The sequence below is a fragment of the Sceloporus occidentalis genome, unplaced genomic scaffold (genome assembly GCF_023333645.1).
Source record: "Sceloporus occidentalis isolate IW3139 unplaced genomic scaffold, rSceOcc1.0.p SCAF_7, whole genome shotgun sequence".
Lineage (NCBI taxonomy): Eukaryota > Metazoa > Chordata > Lepidosauria > Squamata > Phrynosomatidae > Sceloporus > Sceloporus occidentalis.
The window spans coordinates 96,456,417-96,481,289 of NW_028316987.1; the positions used below are offsets into that span (position 1 = coordinate 96,456,417).

Sequence of the window (24,873 nt, forward strand, 5' to 3'; positions counted from 1 at the left end):
CATTGTAAAACTCCTTTTTTGTCCTGTCTTTATTGGTAAAATTTACCCATACTGTTCTTTACCTGTTGAAACCTGGAAACCTTAATACCTGTACCACAAATGCCATGCAGAGAAGAAAAATATAAAAGAGTCTCGGGACTCTTTAAAAACTAACACATTTGCTATAGCATGAGCCTTTATGGACTAGAAGCTATTTCCTCAGATGCATGAAGTGTTGTCAACATTTTCAGGTATATATACAGTACCTGTATTTAGGAATGATACTGGAGACAGTCAGGTCAGAGGGGAATTGATGCAGAAGTTACTAGCAGGACCAACTATACAGTATTAGCACTAGCCGTTCACTAAACTGGTTGTGTTGTGCTATTTTCTAGTTTATTCCAGAGGAATTTTTTTTTTCTGAGTATCAGTCTGTCTTTGTCAAATTACTTTTCAACTCCATTGGATGAATGCTATATTCTGTGTTGTGTTGTGTATAGGCGCAGGAACTCTGTGCATAGATATAGTAGTCAATAGGTTTTGCATCCCAGCCCTTGGTTTGAACTTCTCTTTGAGTTCCTGGACATTGTGGAAGAGGTCTCTTGTTATTCCCTTTTTGTTGTTGTCTTCTATCTCTCTGCATTGATCATTGCAATAGTTCTCTTTATCTTTGCACACTAGCAGTGCGATGGACCAAAGGGAAACCTTTGATCTTGGAAACTAAGTAGGCTCAGTCCTGGTTAGTACATGGATGGGAGACTCCCATCAAATTCAAGGTGTGGCAGGCTGTATTTCAAAGGAAAGCAAAGGCAAAGCACTTCCAAGTATTCCCTGCTTAAGAAAACCCTGTGGAATTAACTGGGCCGTCATAAGTCAATAGAGGACCTGAAGGTAACACACATACACACACAAGGAACCCAGAGTCCCTTGTTTGTAGATCCTGAGTGAGCCTAATTGGAAAGTTCTTATAGGAATTAGTTCCATGTGACCTGACTTGGCTGATAAGAGGATTCCTATAGGTTTCCTCTGCCCAGGGCTTTCCCGTGGTGGTGTCTAAAGTGTCACAAGGGCCAGGTGCACACTTTCCCTTGGTATGTGTATAGTGTTATATTCTTGCCATATAATATATATTATTAGACATTTTGGATGTATTAAATGCACCTAAGAATCACGTTTCTGCACCCCAAGTCTGAAATGACACACAGCTGTAGTTTTCAAGGTAGTAGCTGTGCTAGTCTTAAAAGAGAAGGCAAGAAATAAAAATAAATGTGGCAGCACTTTTAAGCCTAATTGTAAGATATTGATGTGTGCAAGTGTGTTTGCAGCTCTCCATGGGCTTCCTTCTTTACAAATAGTCACTTTCAACACAAGCTTCTGAACCTCAGGATTATGTGTGGAGAGATCTTGCAGCACCTTTGAGACCAACTGAAAGAAGGAAATTGCCAGCATGAGCGTTCCTAGACTGAACTCTACTTCTCATAGACTGAAGTCTATGAAAGCCCATGCTGCCAATTTCTTTCAGTTAGTCTCAAAGGTGCTACAAAATCTTTGATTCTACAGACTAACACAGCTATATCTTTGAATTAGGATTATATGTTTTCAAAGAAGTAACCATGTTAGTGTCATGAAAAGGAAGGAGGAGAAGGGAGAGAGGAAAAAAGGAATTTTAAAAAACTTTTATTTATAAAGCACTGTAAATTTACACAGCGCTGTACATACAATCTTTCTAACTGGACGGTTCCCTGCCCTCAGGCTTACAATCTAAAAAGACACGACGCAAAAGGAGAAGCAAGTGGTGGAGGGGAAGGGGAGGAGGTCCAGCAGTTCTTCTCTACCTCCGAGGCCTGGACCAAGGCAGATGGACTGGAGGGAGGGCTTGGCTTCATAATGGATGGTTAATCTTCTTCCAGGGAGGCCTGCTGGAGCTAGCCTGCCTCTCTAGTAGGATAATACATATAAAGTACATAGCAATACAGGAAATGGCTCGATAAAACAGGCACCAAAAGAACATCAAATAGTAAGTGACAATTATGCAATGCCTGGGAAAGCTTCTCTGAACAGGATGGTCTTCAACTCCGTTTTGAAGCTGGTTAAGGAAGTGATGGCTCTTGTTCGCTGGGGAAGAAGGTTCCAGGAGTGAGGGGTAGCGAGGGAAAACAGGCGAATCCGAGATGGGGCAGAGGAAATCCTGGGCTGGGACAGCCGACCCTGACTACCAGAACGGAGGGCCCTGGTGGGAAGGTGAGGAGAAAGAAGGTCTGATAAGTAAGGAGGAGCAGCCCATGGAGGGCTTTAAACGTTGACAGCAGGAGCTTGTACTGAATGCGGAAAGGGAGTGGGAGCCAGTGAAGGGATGCAAACACAGGAGAGATGTAGTCAGAGCGGTGGGTGGAAGTGATAATGCGTGCAGCTGAATGCTGGATAGAGATTAAAGGACGGAGGTGAGAAAGAGGAAGCCCAGCCAGGAGGATGTTACAATAATCCAGTCGTGAGATCACTAGGGCATGGACCAGGATCTTGGCAGAAGAGGCGGAGAGATATGGTCGGATTTTGGCAATCTACAAGCCTTGGCTGTGGTCTGGATCTGAGGGATACATGACAGAGAAGAGTCAAAGATAAAACCAAGACTGTGGGCTTGCTGGACTGGTTGAATAGAAATGTTGTCCACAGAGACAGAAAAGGAGTGTTGAAGGGCGGACTTAGGAGGAAAGACAAGAAGCTCCGTCTCGGACATGTTGAGCTTCAAACGCCGATGGCGCATCCACTGCGAGACAGCTGTGAGACAAGACGAGACTTGCTTATCAAGCCTTGGAGAAAGGTCAGGGGCGGAAAGATACAGCTGGGTGTCATCGGCATACAGATGGTAGGAAAAGCCAAAAGAGCTAATGAGTTTTCCTAAGGACAGTGTGTAGAGCAGGGGTAGGCAACCTTATTGAGCCGGGGGCTGGGTTGCTGTCCCTCAGACACCTGGGGGGCCGAAGCCAAAAAAATAAATAATTAAATAATTTTAAAAGAATTTAAATAAATAAATAAACTGGGACAAATGTAGGACAACATTTTCAAATGGTGGACACTTTTTTTAAAAAAAAGTGGAGGACAAGCAAAAAAATTTGCTGATTTTTTAAAAAATGTTAATATAAATGCATGTTTCTGAGGCGTCTATAGACAATTGCCCCCCTTGCCCCTGCGCGCGAGAGGCCAAAGGCCCGGCGGCAATCGGCGGCAGGACCAGGCTGGGGCCGGTCCCAAGGCCTCGCCGGGCCGCATCCGGCCCGCGGGCCGCAGGTTGCCTACCCCTGGTGTAGAGAGAAAACAGAAGGGGACCCAGAACAGAGCCCTGGGGAACTCCAACAGAGAAGGGAACAGGAGATGAAGTCTGACCGCCTGCAACCACTGCAAAAGATCTACCAGACAAATAAGATCGAAACCAGTCGAGAACAGAGTCTGAGAACCCAAGGTCAGAGAGTATGTCAACTAGAAGGCAGTGATCAACAGTGTCAAAGGCTGCAGACAGATCAAGAAGGATGAGAACAGAGTAAAGGCCATTAGCCTTGGCCTGTAAAAGGTCATTGGAGATCTTAGTGAGAGCTGTCTCTGTGGAATGCCTTGGGCAGAAACCAGACTGAAAGGGATCGAGGATGGAGTTGGCTTCAAGAAACTCAAGACAGCGAGAATAAACAACCCGTTCCAAAACCTTAGAAAGAAAGGGAAGAAGAGAAATCGGACGATAGCTAGACAGAGAGGAGGGATCAAGAGAAGGTTTTTTCAGAATTGGGGAAATGAGAGCATGTTTGAAGTCCGAAGGGAAGGAGCCTGTAGAGAGAGAGAGATTGAAGATATGGAGAAGCGAGGGCAGAAAGGAGGGAGCTATAGAGATTAGAAGACGAGTAGGAACTGGGTCAAGAGAACAGGTTGCAGGTTTGGAAGAGTTCAGAAGTGAAGAGAGTTCATCCAAAGAGGCAGGAGGAAACGCAGAAAATTTGTTAGGGGAGGGCGATAGAAGATTAAGAGCAGAATGAAGTAGGACCTCTAAAACTAACTGATTTTTATTTTAGAATGAGCTTTCATGGATATAAACCCACTTCTTTAGATGTAGCACAGAGTGATGATAAATGCTCCGATATATAGTATATTTACATAGTTGTGGGAGTGAAGTGGAATGTAATAGGATCCAGGAAGATGCAAATCATGATTCTTGCCCTAGATTTTCAAAGCACTGCATAAGGTGATCCAGGTCTTTCCAGCAGTCAGTTGGTGTTGGATGTGTGAAAGCAATAATCTGCTTAACAAAAGTCAGGTTTCCATGGTTCACAACTCTATGATAAGAGTCCTTTTGTTATATAAGCCTTAGCAAGAACTCTTGTATTAATAATATATGTAGTGGGCCATGAAGCCATTGTTTTTGTTTGTACCTAATGGGCAGCATGGCGTGTGAAGGAACTGACTGGCACACCTTCAAGTGTTGCCATGCTCACCCATGAGGCAAACACTCCTGCTTCCCTCCTTCCTTTGGCTATTAAAGGGCAGGCTGAGGGATCTAGTGGATCTGGGGTAGGATCAAGCAGCAGTGGCTCTGTCAGTCCAAGCTGGCGGCCGAGTTGTGCGCCACAAGAAAAGGCGCAAAAACATTTGGAAGCCTAGTAAAACACAGTTCTCCAACACTTATGAACCTTTAGTGGCCGGAAGTGATTAAAACATTTTCTGGTTTATTATCATTATTATTATTATTATTATTATTATTATTATTATTATTATTATAAAGTGCTGTAAGTTTACACAGTGCTGTACATAAAATAAAATGGACCTGCCAGTGGTGCACTACATTGCTGTATTCTATTCTATTTTCTAGAATGTACACCACTGGCAGGTCCATCTGTTCTGTTCTGTTCTGTTCTATGTACAGCGCTGTGTGAACTTACAGCGCTTTATAAATAAATAAAGATCACAATCATAATCCAGATAATGTTCCCTCCCTGAGTCTTCCTCCTCCTCTCAGGAAGATCTGCTTCTTCAGTGCTTTCTGACCCTTAGAAAGTGAAAAGAAAGGCTACAGATGTCTTTTCTATCACTTCTGTTGTCGATGTGGCATCTTCTGTTTCTCTAGAGTCATCTGACAAGGGAGAGCTATCCCCAGATCAGGGAGGCTCTGCTTAAATATGTTTCTCCCCATTTGTTTGAATCTCAGTCCTGCGAAAAAGGTTTTGGGTTTGAATGCTGTTTAGTAAGGATCCTGCAATGGAAGGGGTCCCAGAAATCAGGACAAAGGCTAAGCAGGACCATTCTGTGGTATCTTCTTTAAGGTTTCTACTGGCATTATTAAAGGAAAATGGACTCATCCCAGGGCGGCATGGTCCAGCCTTTGCAAGGCATTTCTGTTTGCTATCACCTGATGGCAAAATTAAAGCTGCCCCTTATCAATGCCCCTGTGGTTGGTTTAGTCTCATGTTCTCTGTTTCTGAAAGATGGAGATAAGGCACTTCAATGTCCAGAAGTTAAGAAACTGGATAATTTTTTGCCCAGGTCTCATGAGGTACCATCTCTGGCTATTTGTGTTGTTTCTGTGGCATCATTATTTGCCAAGGCATCTATTTGTTGGGCCAAGGTCTTGCTTTCCCTTGTTTCTATGGAAGAGACTAAGCTCCACCAGGGAATTAATAAACTGACCAATGCATTGGCATTTATGGCAGATGCCCGTTTGGATTCTCTGCAGTTCGCCTCACAAGCCATGGCAACTGATGTTGCTGCTAGGCAGCAAATTGGGCTAAAAAATGGGAATGCTGACAATAAATCCAAAGCTAATCGGGCCACATGCCGTTTTTGATCCAAAGTAACTGGTGCTGCTTTCGATGAGGTGTCGATTGAGACCAAAGACCAAAAAGGAAAGAAAGAAAAGAAAAGCATTACTACTGCTGGCTTAAAAAGAGGAGGAAAAATAACTTTGTCCTGGAGGCTGAGTGGGAAAAGTTAGTTGCCAAAAGGTATGATGATGATGCTGTTCAAACCATCCTTTCAGCCAGGAGACCCACCATTCCCACTTTGGCCTTAATGGTTTTTCGCCATCCCACTGGTGGTATGCTTTTTCTTGTCCTGAGCTTTGTCATTGAGAAGGTGGGGATGGCTCTCTCTTTCTCTCTCTCTCTCTTAGGCTGATAAGGTTGATTGACAGGTAGTAGCTGCATCTTATCACCTGACCTATTCAACTTATATGCTGAACATATTGTAAGGAAAGCAGGTTTGGACAGAGCAGAAGGAAGTGTGAAAACAGGAGGAAGAGATATGCAGACGACACCATACTCCTAGCTGAAAACATCAGAGACCTGGAACAACTACTAAGCAAGACCAAGGAAGAAAGTGCAAAGGCAGGCTTACTGTTGAACATAAAGAAAACTAGGGCTGCAACCACATTGGAGAAATAACCCAGTTTGGCACTGCTTTAACTGCCCTGGCTCAAGGCTATGGAATTATGGGACTTGGAGTTTGTTGTGGGGCCCAGAGCGGAGCATAGAGCCACCCCTGAATGGTCTGTCTGTACAGCCCCTTAGTTCCCCTTGTCTTGTTGCATATGTGCAGCATCCATTAATGTGGACATTGCCTGGTAGATGCTAGTTCTGTGCTGCATTTGTGTAAGGTCCCTCTCTGTATGCCATTTCCCACTATATGGAAATGTGAATTGTTCTGGTGCTTTGTTTCTGCACTACTGAATGCATCAACCAAGTTGGAAAGTTGAAATAAAACATGTTTATTTGTCAAAACAGTACTGCAATAACACATGCAGATTTTTTTTTGGTAACACAGCATGTACAACTTGTTTCAACTTAGTGGGTAGTAGTCATCAAGAATTCTGTAAATGTCCTCGCTTATCCTCTCGTGTTATTCTATACGTTGAGATTTTCTTTCTTTCTTTCTTTCTTTCTTGCCAAGAGATATGAAGAAGTAATGAAAGATAATTGCAAATAAGCTTGCAAAATGTGGGCTAGACAATGCAACTGTTAAATGGATTTGTAAATTGGTTGTCCGGCCGAGCCCAAAGGGTACTCAGCCATGGCTCTTCTTCTTCATCCTGGAGAGGTGACCAGTGGGGTGTCCAGTGGGGCTCTGTCCTGGGGCCAGTGTTATCTTTATCAATGACTTGGAGGACAGAATTGGGGGCATACTCATCAAATTTGCAGATGACACCAAAGTAGGAGGAATAGCTAATACTCCAGAGGCCAGGATCAAAATTCAAAATGACCTGAATAGACTAGAAAGCGGGGCCAAAGCTAACAAAATGAAATTCAACACGGAGAAATGTATGGTACTGCACTTAGGGCGGAAAAATGAAATGCACAGATATAGGATGGAGACACCTGGCTGAATGAGACTTATAGGAGCTCTGGTGGCGCAGTGGTAAAAAGCCTGTACTGCAGCCACTCACTCAAAACCAAAAGGCTGTGAGTTCAATACCAGTGAAAGGGCTCAAGCTTGACTCAGGCTTGAGGTGGCTAAAATAAGTCCCCAGATTGTTGGGGGCAATTAGCTTACAGTTGTAAACCGCTTAGACACTGTTCACCATGAAGCAGAACATTAATGAAGCTGTTTACATGTGTGAAAGGGATGTAGGAGTCCTGGTAGACCACAAGTTGAACATGAGTCAACAGTGTGATGCAGCAGCTAAAAAAGCCAATGCAATTCTAGGCTGCATCAATAGAAGTACAGTATCTAGATCAAGGGAGGTCATTGTGCCACTCCATTCTGCCTTGGTCAGGCTCCACCTGGAATAATTCTGTGTCTAGTTTTGGGCACCACAATTCAAAAAGGACATTGGCAAGCTGGAGAGTGTCCAGAGGAGGATGACGGAAATGGTGAAGGGTCTGGAAACCATGAAGCCCTATGAGAAATGACTTAAGGAGCCTGGAGAAAAGAAGGTTAAGAGGTGATATGATAGCCTTGTTTAAATATTTGAAGGAATGCCATATTGAGGATGGAGCAAGCTTGTTTTCTGCTGCTCCAGAGACTAGAACCCGGAGCAATGGATGCAAGCTGCAGGAAAAGAGATTCCATCTCAACATTAGGAGGAACTTCCTGACAGTAAGGGCTGTTTGACAGTGGAACACACTCCATTAGAGAGTGGTGGGGTCCCCCTCCTTGGAGGTCTTTAAACAGAGGCTGGACAGCCATCTTTCACAGGGAGGGCTTTGATTGAGAGTTCCTGCATGGCAGAATTGGGCTGGACTGGATGGCCCTTGGGTCCTTTCCAACTCTCAGATTCTACGATTCTCTGGATGTGCTGGTCTTCATTTCTCTCCAGGAATTCCTCTTCTTCCTCTTCTTTCTTCTGCTTTCTGCATTTGGTCTGCCCTTCCCCTTATACTTCTAATTCACTACCTCCCCCTCCCCACCCATTTACAAAGGAAGCAATTCACAGGTTTAGAGGAAATATTACTTGTAATTTAGATTGTATTATAAAATAACTTTTGGGGAAAAAATATTTACAACGCTATACAAAAGCCACATGCAAAAATGACAGAAGACATTGGGACTTTCCCCCCCAAAACAAAAAACCCAGCGTCTGTTAAAACACAACACACTGGGGGAAACACAAAATAAAAATGGGCGACAATGCTCATCAAACACCATGCACACAGACACACGTGCGCGCATGCATACAAACACACTATTTTAGCTATTTACATCAATGAACTGAAATGGCATAATTAACATAAATGCATTAAAAAAACAGCCCTCTCAATGAGGGGGGGATGTGGAGGCTACGAAACGGTCGATCCATATTGTGTGGCAGTCAACGGTGGCCTCCAGTTGTGCCAGCCTCTTCTCTACAGTGCCCAGCTGATCTGTCACTAAAGGGGGAAATGAACATTAGATAGCATTTATGTCCCTAACTGATAAGCAACACTCCCCTCTGGAGACCCCATCAACAGCAGCGCTTTACCTTGCCTCAGATGCTCCAGCACTTGTGACAGCTGCTCTTGGATGGCCACCACTTGTCCTGTAATTGAGAGAGAGGTCAGCAACGTCCATTTACAGTCATGCATTGCTGTGGTTCCCTCTATTTGCCATAAAGTGACACTTACTGTTGTGCTCTATTCCCAATCTGGGCTCCACAGCGACAGGCGGTGGTGCCAGCCTCTCTGCACCAGCGAACACTGCTGCAAAGAAAGACGATGGGGAAACAGAGGTTAAAAAACCTTTTGTATATTTTCAGCAATTTTGCAACTCACACATAGAATCATAGAATCATAGAGTTGGAAGAGAACGCATGGGCCCTGATCCAGTCCAACCCCATTCTGCCATGCAGGAAATCCAAATCAAAGCATCCCCAGCAGACGGCCATCTAGCCTCTGCTTAAAGACCTCCAAGGAAGGAGACTCCACTACACTCCAAGGAAGGAGTTTGTTCTACAGTTCTGTCGAACAGCCCTTACTGTCAGGAAGTTCTTCCTAATGTTGAGCTGGAATCTCTTTTCTTGAAGCTTGCATCCATTGTTCCGGGTCCTGTTCTCTGGAGCAGCAGAAAACAAGCTTGCTCCCTCCTCAATATGACATCCTTTCAAATATTTAAACAGGGCTATCATATCACCTCTTAATCTTCTCTTCTCCAGGCTAAACATACCCAGCTCCCTGAGTCGTTCCTCATAGGACATGGTTTCCAGACCCTTCACCATTTTAGTCGCCCTCCTTTGGACACGCTCCAGTTTCTCAATGTCCTTTTTGAATTGTGGTGCCCAGAACAGGACACAATATTCCAGGTGGGGCCTGACCAGAACAGAATACAGTGGCACTATTACTTCTCTTGATCTAGACATATACCACTGACCTACCCAGTACATCAGATATTTGGTACAACTACTCATTAATGGGACTATAGACTTTTTCAACATATATTGACTTGATTACATGTACTTTACATGTTGATATAGTATATCTTGATTTCAGTAAGGCTTTTGACAAGGTTTCCCATGACATTCTTGCAAACAAGCTAGTGAAATGTGAGCTAGACAAGGTAACTGTTACATGGATTTGTCATTGGTTGACTGGCCGAACCCAAAGGATAGTCAGCAATGGCTTCTTTTCATCCTGGAGAGAAGTGACCAGTGAGGTGTCCAGTGGGGCTCTGTCCTGGGGCCAGTGCTATTCAGGATCTTTATCAATGACTTGGGTGACAGAATTGGGAGCATTTATCAAATTTGCAGAAGACACCAAACTAGGGGGAGTAGCTAATACCCCAGAGGACAGGATCAAGATTCAAAATGACCTGAATGGACTGGAAAACTGGGCCAAAGCAAAATGAAATTCAACACGGAGAAATGTAAGGTACTGCACTCGGGGCGGAAAAATGAAATGCACAGATTTGGGATTATGGGGGACACCTGGCTGAATGAGACTCCATGTGAAAGGGATCTAGGAGTCCAAGTAGACCATAAATTGAACATGAGTCAAGAATGCAATGCGGCAGATAAAAGGCCAATGCGATTCTAGGCTGCATCAATAGAAATATAATGTCTCATGGGAAGTAATAGTGCCACTCTATTATGCTTTGGTCAGGCCCCACCTGGAATATTGTGTCCAGTTCTGAGCCCCACAATTAAAAAAGGACATTGAGAAACTGGAGCGTGTCCAAAGGAGAGTAACTAAAATGGTGAAAGGTCTGGAAACCATGCCCTACGAGGAACGACTTAGGGAGCTGGGGATGTTTAGCCTGGAGAGGAGAAGGTTAAGAGGTGATATGATGATAGCCCTGTTTAAATATCTGAAGGGATGCCATATTGAGAAGGGAGCAAGCTTGTTTTCTGCTGCTCCAGAGATTAGGATCCGGAGCAATGGATGCAAACTACAGGAAAAGAGATTCCACCTCAACATTAGGAGGAACTTCCTGAGAGTAAGGGCTGTTTGACAGTGGAACACTTTGCTCCCTTGGAGATTTTGGTGGCGTCTCCTTCTTTGGAGGTCTTTAAGCAGAGGCTGGATGGCCATCTGTCAGTGGGGATGCTTTGATTGAGAGTTCCTGCATGGCAGAAAAAGGGGGTTGGACTGGATCAGGGCCCTTCTTGGTGTTGCCTCCAACTCTACGATTCTATGATTCTATGATTTTACTTACAGAAAGTAGATACTTATATTGAATAGTATTATTTATATTGCATTGGCATTCCTGCATTGACACAATTGATGAATCAGGCATAACAGATACAAATACTCTAGCCATGGAAAACCCAACTACCACTATAGTAATTGGCTATGATTTATAGAAACTATAAACACCATCACTACATTTATAAACACTGTCACTACAGTGATTAGATCTGACTTATTACAAACCCTCCTACCTCTGGGCTGTGCGTTGGGAGGGAGGTGTGCGCCTGCCCTCGGATCATCCTCCAGCTCCACAGCCCTTTGGCGTCTGCCTTGCCTTGCTGCAGGGTAAGAGAAGAGGAGCATAAAACTCAATAATCATGGCGTCACAAGAAATTAGAACAGAACGTGATCGAGCAACATGCATTTTTCTTAAGTGTGCTGATGTAAATTTACTGTATATAGTCATGTATAAGTCTAGAAATGTTATTTAAAAAATTGACCCAAGAAACCTGAGTCGACTTCTCCAAGGGCCAATGTAAGTACTGTACTTTTGTGGCAGAGTGGTTCAAATTCAGAATTTTACTTATGTTCAGGAGTTGAAAATTATAGTACTGACATGAACTGAGGAAAGATTGACTGACGTGGGATAGAGACATATGCTAGGATATCCAACGAAGACACAGAGGTGTACATGTTTTAACTCAGTGCGGCCAATGAAAATGTGATTTGTAGTTTCCTTTGTTCAAAACACTATAAAAACTTGGTTCATTTTAGAATCGTGGTCCCAGAGTTTGGAATATGAGTTTCCTCTGGGAACAATGCTGCAGCTAAATGAACTATATGAAGTCGAAGGCTTTCATGGCCGGCATCCATAGTTTTTTGTGGGGAGGTTTTCAGGCTCTGTGGCCATGTTCTAGAACAGTTTCTTCCTGACATTTTGCCAACATCTGCAGCTGGCATCGAAAAACCCACAAAAAACTATAAATAAACTATGTTTCCTTTCCAACCGACTCCTTGGTCTCCCTGCTGATTTCTGGTTAAAATTCTGGTTTTAAAATAATCAATTATGTATAACACTTTAACTCTTATAAAAAGGGAACCATCCCTTGCTGAAAGGCAAAAGTATAATCTGTCCCAGAAGCACCAGTCCTTCTCTATTTTCGTATCCATCCAGCCTTTAGTGGATCACAAACAGTTATGCCTGCTGAAGTTTTACTAAGTCCTTTGGCATCATCTTCCTTTGCTTCATCCTATAGATCCTTTGGCACATGCCCCTAAATTTTACCCTCGACTTATACATGGGTCATATCAAAATACACCATTGTAGCCCCCAAAACCTGCTCTCGACTTATAGTTGAGGATATACTGGTATGTTATGGCTGAACTTACCGGCTGCGGCCCATGTCTCCCGGTGCGGGCGCCCGGCCTTCTCCCAGAGCTGGTACATCTCCCTAAAATAGTGAGGCTGGGCGCGTCTGGGAGGGTCACCATTGTAAGCCCGCATGGCCTTATAGAAGGCATTGCGCAGGACCTTCACTTTGGCAGAGACCTGCACCTGAGTCCGGCTGAAGCCCTGCCTTTCCAGCCTCCTGGCAATTTTGGCATATATTGCCTTGGTTGGGTGGGGAGAGGAGCCCATGATTATGTCTATGTCCCTGTTTCTGCCCAAAATCCCCAGAAGGCACTGGGTTTCGGGGCCAGTCCAAAAGTGCCACTTCCTAGCAGCCATTACAGAAGAACAAGGAGAAGGAGAAGCAGCAAACCAAAACCAGGCTCAGCTGTGAGGAGGCTAGAGCCCTGCAGGGCCAGGCCTGCAGCCTCCCTTTGGCCACCAGGTGGCGCCAGAGCGCAGCCATAGAGGCGCGCAGGAAGGGAGCTTTCCCAGGACAAGCTCTCCATTGGCAATAATGATAACAACAACAACAACAACAACAATAACAACAACAACAATAATTTTATTTGTATTATACTTTTATATAATATAAATATTTGTGTTGTATAATATAAATATTATATCATTTCATATATATATATATATATATATATATACACACACACCATAAAACAGCAGTTACGTCTAGATTACATACAATAAATCAATACATCACTCAGATAATGGACAAATTGTTTATAAATGGGGGGGAACCAAAACAAAAACAGATGGGAAATTTAAAAAGAAATGGGAAAGATTAAATGTAATATGGGACCAAGACAAATAGTAACTCAAAAAACTATATATATCTATATACATATACATAGATATATATATACACACACACACACATATATACATACACAAAAAAGGTGTATAAAAACATAACAAAAAATTGGATGTAAAGCAAAACTGTTTTATCTGCCTTGGTTTTCAAGCAAAATGAAATAAAACTAAACAAACCCCCAGTGGCTTAAGTGCCTCTCTATCCCTCATTCACTCCTTTTGCGGGAAGGGCCACCATTTTGGGAAAGAGAGGGCAAACTGGGACTGTCAGTGGGCTTCCCCGCTGCTTCTGCGCATGCTCGCCGTAGGAGGAGGAGGCGGAGCTACTGTGGAGTGAAGCCCCCTCCTCCTCCTCCTGGAGGCAGAGCGAACCCGTCATCACTCCGCGGAGGAGTCGGGTGCGCGCCTCTTCTCTTTTCCTAGCTCTAAGCCCGGCGTTGTTTAGTGCGCAGGCGCAGTCCTCCTAACTGCTGACAGGGTTCCCCGTCTTCGTCGAGTGACCCGGAAGTGGTCTGGGGCGGCTTCCGGTGCGGCGGAGGCGTCCGTTCTGAAGGGGCGATGGGCCTCTTCCTGCTCCGGCGGCTGCGGCGGCGCTGAGGAAGGAGGGCAGAAGCCATGGCTCCGATGGGGATCCGCCTCTCTCCTCTGGGGGCGGCCGTGCTGGGCCTGCTGGGCCTGGGCCTGCTCTACCACCTCTACTCGGGCTTCCTGGCCGGGCGCTTCGGGGCCGGAGGCGCTCCGGAGGCGTCGTCGTCGTCGCTGGTGGACCTTCGGGAGCTGCTGGCGGCGTCGGTGGCGGCGGCGGGGCGCGGCGGGGCGGAGGTGCGGCGGGTGCGCGAGGAGGGCGCGCTCCACGAAAAGGCCAAGGGCAAGACCCGCGAGGGCGCCGACGAGCTGCTCACCAGCGGAGACCTCCGCTCCAACAGGCAGATGGTCCGCCTCCTCAGGGCCGCCTTCCCCGCAGTCCAGGTCAGGAGCCGCGGGGTCAGGGCTGGCAGGGGATCTCCGGGCCTCCGGGGAAACTCTGGGGTCACTGGAACCGAAAGTGGCGCCGAAGGGCGGCTGGAGATGCCTAGAGAGGACGCTCCGCTAGGCCTTGGGAGCTCCTCCGGCGAATCTCTATGGTCAGTGCCTGGCAGAGGCTGGCCACAGAGTTGCATTGGAGGACCTAGAGATGCCTAGAGAGGACACTCCGCTAGGCCTTTATAGCTCCTCCAGTGCAACTCTATGGTCAAGATCGGGCAGAGGTTGGCCACAGAGTTGCATTGGAGGACCTAGAGATGCCTAGAGAGGACACTCCGCTAGGCCTTTATAGCTCCTCCAGTGCAACTCTGTGGTCAAGATCTGGCAGAGGCTGGCCACAGAGTTGCATTGGAGGACCTAGAGATGCCTAGAGATGACACTCCGCTAGGCCTTTATAGCTCCTCCAGTGCAACTCTATGGTCAAGATCGGGCAGAGGTTGGCCACAGAGTTGCATTGGAGGACCTAGAGATGCCTAGAGAGGACACTCCGCTAGGCCTTTATAGCTCCTCCAGTGCAACTCTGTGGTCAAGATCTGGCAGAGGCTGGCCACAGAGTTACATTGGAGGACCTAGAGATGCCTAGAGAGGACACTCCGCTAGGCCTTTATAGCTCCTCCAGTGCAACTCTGTGGTCAAGATCTGGCAGAGGCTGGCCACAGAGTTGCATTGGAGGACCTAGGGATTGCTAGAGAATCTTGCAGCTTTCCCACATTGACCCCAGCGGATGTGGAGGGAGCAGTGCCCTTGCCCAGAGGGAAGAGGTGGAGGAGAGTACAGGCCCATAAAGAGAAACGGGGAAAGACTTGCCCATAGGGAATGTGCTCAGAGGACCAAAACGGTGAAGGGCTTGGAACCCATGAAGCCCTCTGAGGAGAGACTGAGGGAGCTGGGGATGTTCAGCCGGGGGAAGGGAAGGTGAAGAGATGCAAACTGACAGCGCTTTATAAATAAACCTTCATGATCATAACAATAACATGACAGCCCTGGTTAATTGTTAAGCATTTGAGGATCATATCAAAGATTCCTTTGATGAGGGAGCTGGGAATGTTTAGTCTGGAGAAGAGTTGGTTAAGAGGTGATATGAGAGCCCTGTTCAAGTATTTAAAGGGATGTCATATTGAGGAGGGAGCAAGCTTGTTTTCTGCTGCTCCAGAGAATAAAAAGGACACAGAACAATCGATGCAAGCTCCAGGAAAAGAGATTCCACCTTACTATTAGGAGGACCTTCCTGACAGTAAGAGATGCTCAATGGTGGAAAACGTTCCATCAGAGTCTCCTTCTTTGGAGGCCTTTAAGCAGAGGCTGGGTCTGTCCCAGGGAGGGCTTGGATGGGGTTTTCCTGCATGGCAGATTGGGGTTGGATTGGATGGCCCTTGGGGTCTCTTTCTTTTATGACTCTATGGTTCTAGTTCGGCTGCATAAAAGTACCGCAGCTCAAGCCCCCCTGAAAGATATCAACCTGGCTGCGGCTGCCCTGCAGAGTTAATTCAGTTTGACCTTGCATTAACTGCTGTGGCTCCATTCTATGCAATGCTGGGGTCTGTATCTTCTGTGGCTCCAGAGTGCTCTGACAGAGAGGGCTTGCAAAGCTACAAATCCCAGAATGCCAAAACATGGAGCCAAAGTGGGTTAAATTGGTGTCAAGAAGAGGCATTATTTCTGTGATGTGAAGCCAGAGGCTTTCATGGCCGGCATCCATAGTTTTTTGTGGGGTTTTGAGGCTCTGTTGCCATGTTCTAGAAGAGTTTTTTCCTGACGTTTTGCTGGCATCTGTGGCTTTGGCACCTTCAGAGAAGGCTGGCCTGGAAGAGAGTGGTACATGCATCCGGTGTGACCCTGGGTAGGGAGGAGTGAGTCCCATGCTAATCTGTGTGTTGTTCTGTTCTTGATGGTCTCCTCAGGGTGGGAAGATTGCAAAAGAGGATTAGTGTCTGCTAATTGGTGATCATTGTTTGCTGGGAAAGCCTCTGGCCCTGAGTGGCTTCTCATTTGCATTTGCTGAGTCCTGGTTTTGGTGTTCTTCAGGACTGGTAGCCAAACTTTATTTACTGTAAGGGTTTCAACAGGAAAGAAGACTAACACAGCTGTGAGCAAATAAATCAAACAACCCATATTTAAAGATCTCCAAAGGAGGAGAGGCATCACCTTCTGAGGCAATCCATTCCAGTCACTGAAAAAAATTCTCCTAATGTTGAGGTGGGATCTCTTTTTTTGTAATTTGGATCCATTGGTTTGTGTTCTAGTCTCTGGAGCAGCAGAAAACAAGCTTGCTCCATCCTCCGTATGGCATCCCTTGATATATTTCAAGATAGATCTATCATGTCACTCTGTCTTCTCTTCTTCAAGCTAACCATGCTCAACTCTCTTAGACATTCCTGATAAAGCTTGTTTTCCAGACCTTTGATCGTTTTTGTTTCCCCCTCCCCATCTTTTGTTCTTCTTGGGGTTTGGTCAGTTGGCCAATTACAAATGCATCCAAGAGTCTCATTGCAGAGTCTGCATTTTATTAGCTCTTTGGCAAGGATTCCACAGGGGACCTTGCCAAAGGCCTTCCTAAAATCAGTTACAGCATTCCCTCCATCTACTGAGTTTGTGACTGTATCAGAAAAAAGAGATAAGATTCTATAGGATTATTCTGACATGCCTCGTTTCTCAGAAACCCATTCTGGCTTTTAGGTATCGCGGCATTCCTTTCTAAATGCTCACACTCTCAGTTTCATCGTCTGTTCTGGATCTCTCCTGGTGTCGATGTCTGGCTGACTGGGTTGTTATTGTTTGGCTCTTCTTTTCTCCCTTTTGGAAGATGGGGATTTATTTATTTATTTAGGTATTGATATCCCGTCCTTCAGCCCGAATGGCTCTCAGGGCGGCTTACAATATTATTTTTAATGAGACAGTTCCCTGCCCTCAGGCTTACAATCTAAAAGACACGAAACAAAAGGAGAAGGGAATGATGGAGGGAATGGGGATGAGGTCCAGTGGTTCTTCTCTCCCTCTAAGGCCTGGACCAAGGCAGAAGGATTGGAGGGAGGGCTCTTCCTTCTTCCAGGCTAGTCCTGATGGAACTGGACTTGCCTGGCCAACTCCCTCTCAGATTGTCCTCCTCCAATCTGCTGGGACTTCTCCTGTTTTCCAATAATTTTTAAAGATTATTGCCAGAGGTTCTTGGATTACTTCTGCCAATTCTTTTAATTCCCTTGGATATAGTTCCTCTGGCCCTAGAGACTTGAATTCATTTAGAATCCCCTTAACTCCTAGGCTCCATTTCCCCAGACTGAGCACTCTCCTTCTTTTGGGAGAAGACCAAGGCAAAGAAGGTGTTGAGTAATTCTGCCCCGTTAGCGTTTCGCCACCTTCCACACACAAAGGCCCTTCCATTTCCTTGTTCTTTCTTTTGCGAGAGACAGAATCAACCCTGTAAAACATGCCCCGATTAACCAAGTAGAACATTAGGTCTGACTATAAAAAGAAGCCCTCCGGCTTGTTTGCCGTTGCAGCTGACCATGGAAAATGTAAGATTGCGATGCATAGTGCCACGCAGGTGGCATTTAAAAACGTTAAGAGTTCTTTGCTTGAACAGGATGTTTCATGGTCGTCTGGTGCAGTTTAGCAAGTGGTTTGACATTTAGGCAGCAGTGTCAGAAACTGAAGCAATTTTTTTAGTTCCCCTTCTCAGGTCTAAAAGCTGTCTTTTTGATTTCCTCAAGTAAAAGTGCCATATTGAGGGAAGTCAGCCTGGGGACCTGGGGATGCCATGTTTACTTGGCTTAGCTTCCAAAACCTGGAAAACAATAACAACCAGAAATTTCCTACCTTCAGTGTATTAAGGAATTAAATGTTCTGTTCTTAATAATACCTTCATCATTTGGGGAATATAAGATTCTCAAGTTCTAAGTTTATTTAAGTTCTAAGAATATGTCATTACACACTGATTGAAATAAGTTATATCTCTGTTTTTACCATTAGATAAATTCTGAAGAGCATGTTGATGCAGATGACCAGGAGATAATTTCTTGGGATCGCACTATTCCTGAAGATATAAAGAGACAAATTCAGCCTAATTTTGTACCAGCAGACAGCGTTACGGTGTGGATTGATCCATTAGATGCAACCCAAGAATATACAGGTAACAACACTGAATTAATGTTGGCTTGCTACTTCTCTGTAGCATCCCTCTTCTGGATATTGTGATGCTTCAGAAGAACTGCTCCTTCTCATGACTGGTTTAATTTAATTTAATTCTTGCCTTCCAACAGTTGTGTAACAACTAAACTGTTCTATAAACTGAGATTTAGGCCATGATCCTGGGTTCCCTGAGCTGTGTATCAGTGGCAGTGAGAGACAGGCAAAATTTTTGCACTACGTGTTTATCCAATGTTTTACTTCCTTCGCTAGTATTGCATTTCCCTCCCTGCATGCTGGCCTAGTTGTGCCACAGAAGTAGACTAACGGGATCCTTGGCTTACACTTGGTTAAGATATAACAACCATGTTCTGCATTGGGCCCTGAAAGAAAATATTGCTCTCACATTCTCATTCTTTGCACCTGCTTCAGTTAGTTCCATTTTAACATGCACCAAAGTTTGTCATTATATTGAGAACACAGTTGTTTCTGCAAAAGATACTGTCATTAACTGAAAGACAAAAAGCAGAGGAGGGAGTTTTTTACATCCCAGTAAACTGTTGAGTGACATTACATGTGAGGCCAACTTTCTGAACAATGAAATGCAGGAGTCCATTGAATATTTTATTAGTGTGGTTTTTCAAACAATATAGCGTAAAGGGGAAATAATTTTAATTTCAAATCTGAAAGTTACTTCCAGGAAGGGGTTAAAATAATAAATTCAGACTAACTGGGTCAGAGGTTGTCTTTTGTGCAAATATTGTGAATAAAAATTTGAAGGCTGAATTGAGTATATTTTTGTGGAGATATTAGTAAATCTTATTTTTTGTATAGTATTGTGAAATGGGGCCATCTTGAAGATCTATAAGATTAATTTCCAGGTGGTAGACTCTTGAGAGATTTAAGTTTGTGTGAGTGATGTGGTTCATCTTACCTGGATCTAAAGTTCTTTCTTACTTACCCTTCAGAGGATCTCCGTCAATATGTCACTACAATGGTGTGTGCAGCTGTGAATGGTGAGCCAGTCATAGGTGTAATACACAAGCCATTTTCTGGATATACAGGTATGGGACATATTTTATTTCAGTTTGTAATGCCTTGAATAGTTGCTCTGATTTTGTAACATTTTGTCTCTGGAGAAAGAAAAGCATCATGATTTTGAATCCTGGGGTTTGTTCATGGCAGAACTGGAAGTGATGTCTGCATAGGTTATTGTGGAAGGGTAATCTCTTCCAAATCTGCAACCACAGTCCTGCCTGAGTCAACACAGAGTAGGCAAAGCAAACGCAGCAATGACACTGCTGCCCTGTACGTCTCTCCTCAGAAATCAGTCCTATTAACTTCCACCGGACTTAGAAGTAAGTACAGGGATACCTCTGTTAACAAAACAGCTGTGTTCATGGACATGGTTTCCATAACAGAAAATTTGGTAACAGGGAGAAGCAACAAGGAAAGGAGTGGTTTTTTTTAAAATCCAAATCTAATAACAGGAACATGTGAAATGAAAAACACAGGTCAGGTAACACTTGCAAAACCAGCCTCTGCTCCTCATATAGTTTCCCTCTTGATGGCCAGACTTACAGATCTATGATTTTTTGAGTAGTCGGTGAGGCAGGTCTATCTACTGTATCCTCTTCTCTGTTTTGCTATTTACACATGCTCAGTAAGGGCTTCTGGAGGCAGCTGATACTTCTCTTGCCTGTTATAGGCAGGATCAGCTGAAATAAAACAAGGAGATGGTCCAAAGCCAGTTTAGGGTAGTGAGGCTGATTCACTCTTTATTCCATTGCAGGATCTGTAACATAACAAAAGGATTCAGTTTGTATGGGCTATTTGTGTTTAATAGAGTTACTCCAGTAACAAACAGATGTGTCCTTGAGTTGACGCAGGACCTCTCCAGTCCACTTGCAGGCAGTGACAGAGGAGGAGGTGGAACAGGCAAGATGAAAGAGGTGCAGGTGAGCCCTTGGCCAGGCATAACTCTTGGAAGAATCTGCAGAATTCCTGAAGTGATAAGGCCTTGCCTAATAAGATTGGATAGCCCCATAGATTCTGAATCTGTTGCCAGTGCCGAGCTTCTTGGGAAGCTGTAGCCATTAACAAGCCACCTCTGTTTTGCAGCCTGGGCAATGGTGCGCGGAGGATCCAATGTGAAACCCCGGTCTTCCTACAATGATCAGACTCCCACCATCATTGTATCCCGGTCCCATGAAGGGAAAGTGAAGCAAGTTGCTTGGCAAACGTTTGGAAATAAGAGTGTGATCATTAAAGCTGGCGGGTCAGGTTTGTTATCTTGACTTTTTCAGCCTAGATGTAGCAGAGGAGGGGGATGAATGATTATTAATAATAATATAATAATAGTTTATTTATATTTTCCTGCCTCTCCCAGATGGATAGAGGTGGGAATACAGTCCACTAAAATGCATACATCGATAGATAAAATAGATATAAAACAAGCACAGAAGAGTTACTGAAGTGGAAGTGGGCTTGTTTATACTTAGCAAAAGGCATTTTTTGTTGAATGTTGTGCAGAGTATGGGCTGGCTTCATAAGTGCCCTGATTTATGAGAGGACAAGGAGGGTATGATCTGTTTAGATTTAAGGGATAGAGAAAAAGGAAGGGCTGAGCATGCAACCCTTTGCATACTCAGAGGTAAGCTTCATTCAGTTCTGTGGGTCTTACTCCCAGGCAAGCATGTTTAGGATTGCAACCTTGTTTGGCTTGGGAAGCTTTAGACTTCCATTGATCAGTAGAATTTGTAAAGATTAATAATTTTGGACAGAATACCTCAAAGTGTTGCATGGCAAAGAAATCCAGAAGCAGCTGTAAATTTAAGCTGAACCCAACTAAGGTTTTAAATGCTTAGTGGGAGAAAATTCTTAGTGGCTAGCAAATTGTTGGGTTACAAATACAAAGAATATCCACAAGATACTACTTGTGGTTGGCAGAGCTAAAAGTGCGTAAAATGGTACTTTCTCAGGTGTGCCTCATAAATAAACCCAATAAGGATTTTTTAATTCTTATTTCTCTTTACATACTGTTGATGAACTGTATTGTTGACATAAGAGGTACACAGCAGCCTAAAAAGTAAGGACCGTCAACAGTGTTACCAGTGAAACCATAAAAACCAACATATCCAGTATGAAACATCTACATGTTGGAATAGATTTTAATCTTCCTATTTTTGACATGGTTGATAGCAGAGGCTTTTTTAAATGGGTGATCAAAGGATCATAGGACTGGAAGAGTCCAAAACACCACTACGTTTATTACAACACAACTATGTCCCCCACAGACCACACCTCAGTTCCTGGAGTAGTTCAGGATAACATTTCACTTCCAAACAGAAAGATCTTGTGCTAAGGAAGCAACTTTTCTGAGCAAATATCCTGAATCAACAAGTTTTGTTTGTACTTGCTTTTGTAGGCAGAGAGTCTCAGATAAAGTTAGCTGTGCATTTCTGCACTTACGCAGTTGCCATGTGAAGTGAGGCATTGCAATCTCTATCCATTGAAGAGGGCAACCATAGTTGGGTTTGCACAGTTACATAAGCAAAGCTGTAAATGAGAGCATGCTGTTTAAATTTCCATTAAGGTTCTGAATTATGTCCCGAAATCCAAATGTTAAGTGAGTTTAGAGATCTTTGCATGCATGTAAGCATGCTTTTTAATATGTTGCATTCAGCAGCAGTCTAAAATATATTTGTGGATGTACAACAAACATTAAGCTCTGGATGATTTCCCCTTTAGGATACAAAGTCCTTTCTCTCCTCAATGTGCCAGAGGCGGATCAGGAACAAGCTGACATCTACATTCACGTCACTTACATAAAGAAGTGGGACATCTGTGCTGGCAATGCAGTGCTGAAAGCACTAGGTGGCCAAATGACAACCCTGGCAGGAGAAGAAATCAGTTACACGGGTGCAGTTGGCAATGAGGGTGGGCTCATTGCCAGCATCAACATGAATCACAAGGCACTCATTGAAAAACTGCCCATTCTAGACAAGGCATCACAGAATTAAGCTCTGAAACGTGAATGTGGCCCTTTCTGGAGCCCGAAAATGATCCGTTCAAGGTAGGACATGTGGAACTGGCCTTTGGAATTGGGTGCTCTCCAGCAAATGTGCATTTGGAGGACTACTCATGGCAGCATTTTGGAGGCTCACCTATGGACTGTGGCAGTGTTCAGAAGCTGGATTATCCGGTCACATGAGGTTCTCAGGCCTCAGAATCAAGCTTTGGATTTTTGAGGCTGTGTTTTGTGTCCATAACACAACTAGAGGAATCCAAGCCTGAGCTAATAATAACTAACATAGTGCAAATGTTGGTTCCAGTAAACTTTCACATCCTGATATAGTATTCTTTATATTGTCTGCCAAAAGGGAAAAACATTGTTTTGGGTCACTTGAAATCCATGGATACAAAGCCTAAGGAGGCAGAGGTATCTTTTTGTGACTCCTATTCATCTTGGGTACAACTTGAAACGATAAAGGAAACACTTGGATCTACTTTTAACATTTACCTGAAAATTCAAACCAGCTTATTGTGGACGAGAGTGTTAATTTCTGTGTGGTTTTACAATAATGTTCTTTGTTACAACATTCTTTCCATGTAATATTTTAAAAGAAAGTGTGTTCCCCTGTCCAGTTTCAGCAGTTAACTGGGGCCATCACAAGCAGCTACGTTTTCTTAAATACTTAACGTTTGGTGATGAGCTTCTCCATTAGTCATTTGTCCCGTTTCATTCATTAAGCCACTTGAGAAGAGAATTGCAGGGTTTTTATTACAACCTCTAGCCAGCATAAAATGAAAACCGTGCATCGTGTGAACTCCTTTACAGGACTCTCAAGTGTCTTGCCAGCTGTCCTAAACATTGCATTCCAGGCGTTTTATTAGAAGTTGTGCCCCAGTCTGTTTTATCCGGTAACTTATTTAACATCTGAGTCTTGCAATACAGACCCGAAAAGTCTCTCAAGGGACCTCAGTGCCACCAGCAGCTTTCCTCCTTTAAATTTATCTGTGACAAAAAAAGCTGTATTTGTTCTCTGAGGCAAGGTTATGAAAGGCTTGTATTAGTGTGCTGGACTGCGTAAGAATGGAACCTGAGGGCCCCAACTTTTGTGGAAGTGATTAATCCAGCCTTGATCTGGGATTCCTCCCCTTCAGCTAATTTATGGGGGAGACAGCAGGCAAAAGCTCTGGAGCTTGATCCGCCAGATGATCTGTTTTCACGCAGGCTCAGTCTTCCCTACTGAAACTACTGTCTTTGCAGAATGCGAGGTGAATGAACAGAAAAATAGGCCAGTGTATGTGCCACTCTTAACAATTACTTACTTTTTGTTTCACTGCAGAGGTTATTTTTTTCCCTTGGTTGTTTTGGTAGTGTGTTAACTTATTTTGATCACTTGAAAAACAAAAAAGATAATTAGTAAAAAAGGTAGGTGCAGGCCTAGACATGTCTACTCAGAAGTAAGTCTCACTCTTTTGAGTGATGCCGACTCCTCATGAAGTCTTAAGACCTCTTTGTGTGCTGAGCAATATTGCTTAAGCGGTTATTTTTAAAACAAGTGCCAGGAGACCTGTGTTGCTCAGAAGTGTCGCCAAAGCTGGATATTATTGGAACGCTACTTTTCTTTCACAACCAATTTATTCCACAGATGTGTTAAAATCACATGGACTCTCTTCAAAGTATTGATCTGCAGTTCAGTTCCAGGAGTAGCTACACTTTTGACACAAGACTGTTTGAAAATTAAATGCTTTACAGTGGATGATTACTCTTGCTGATGATGCTGATGTTCCAACTTAATATTTCTTTGCTGAGCACATGAGAATAGGCTATGTTTCACCTTCTACTAGTGTGTGGGTCATTTTGGGGAGTCTCCATCTCCATAATACTGCATTTCAGAAACTGAGATATGCAAAACAATGAACATAAAAGGAAATGTGGCTCACAAGGCAACGGAAGAGCTTTGTTTATTATTTCTTTAGAATACTTATACACTGCGCTTCAGCCAAAGAGCCTCCCTGGACGGCTTACAAATCTTTTGACAGTTTGCTCTCCTCAGGCTTACAATTTAAATAGGACATGAAACATCAGGAAAAGGGAATGGCAGTGGGGCAGGGGATTAAGCCCAGCAGACGCCGGATGCTCTTCTCTCCTTTGGAGGCCAGGACAATGGCAATGGAGGGAAAGCCTCTCGCCAGTGGCTGAGGCCTAGGCATGGTGGAGCTACGCCTGCCTTTTCTGCTCCATCCAAGGCCAGGACAGGCACCTTTGGGGTGGAAGGAGAGCCTGGGCCAAGGCATGATAAGGGTATACAGTTGGCCCTCCACATTGGCGGATTTTATAATTTGCAGATTTGATCATTATGTTCTCTCTAGGAATCGCTAGGTCCTCCAGCACAACTCTGCCAGAGGTTGACCACAGAGTTGTGCTGGAGAACCTACAACTTCCTAGAGAAA

At 44.2% G+C, this 24,873-nt stretch overlaps 2 protein-coding genes across 2 annotated transcripts; one reads left to right on the forward strand and one right to left on the reverse strand.

Moving 5' to 3' along the window:
• Positions 1-8,442: 8,442 nt before the first annotated feature.
• On the reverse strand, positions 8,443-12,814 carry LOC149310184 (uncharacterized). Its single transcript, XM_089531483.1, has 5 exons — positions 12,438-12,814; positions 11,300-11,386; positions 9,051-9,125; positions 8,909-8,965; positions 8,443-8,816 (listed from the first exon to the last, which is right to left on the reverse strand). Exons 1-5 carry the CDS (start codon positions 12,775-12,777, stop codon positions 8,704-8,706), a joined length of 672 nt encoding a protein of 223 aa, XP_089387609.1. The 5' UTR covers positions 12,778-12,814; the 3' UTR covers positions 8,443-8,703.
• Positions 12,815-13,757: 943 nt separating this feature from the next.
• On the forward strand, positions 13,758-24,370 carry LOC149310185 (Golgi-resident adenosine 3',5'-bisphosphate 3'-phosphatase-like). The gene is made up of 5 exons (XM_089533861.1): positions 13,758-14,235; positions 18,256-18,415; positions 19,380-19,475; positions 20,533-20,694; positions 22,162-24,370. Exons 1-5 carry the CDS (start codon positions 13,882-13,884, stop codon positions 22,431-22,433), a joined length of 1,044 nt encoding a protein of 347 aa, XP_089389987.1. The 5' UTR covers positions 13,758-13,881; the 3' UTR covers positions 22,434-24,370.
• Positions 24,371-24,873: the final 503 nt, after the last annotated feature.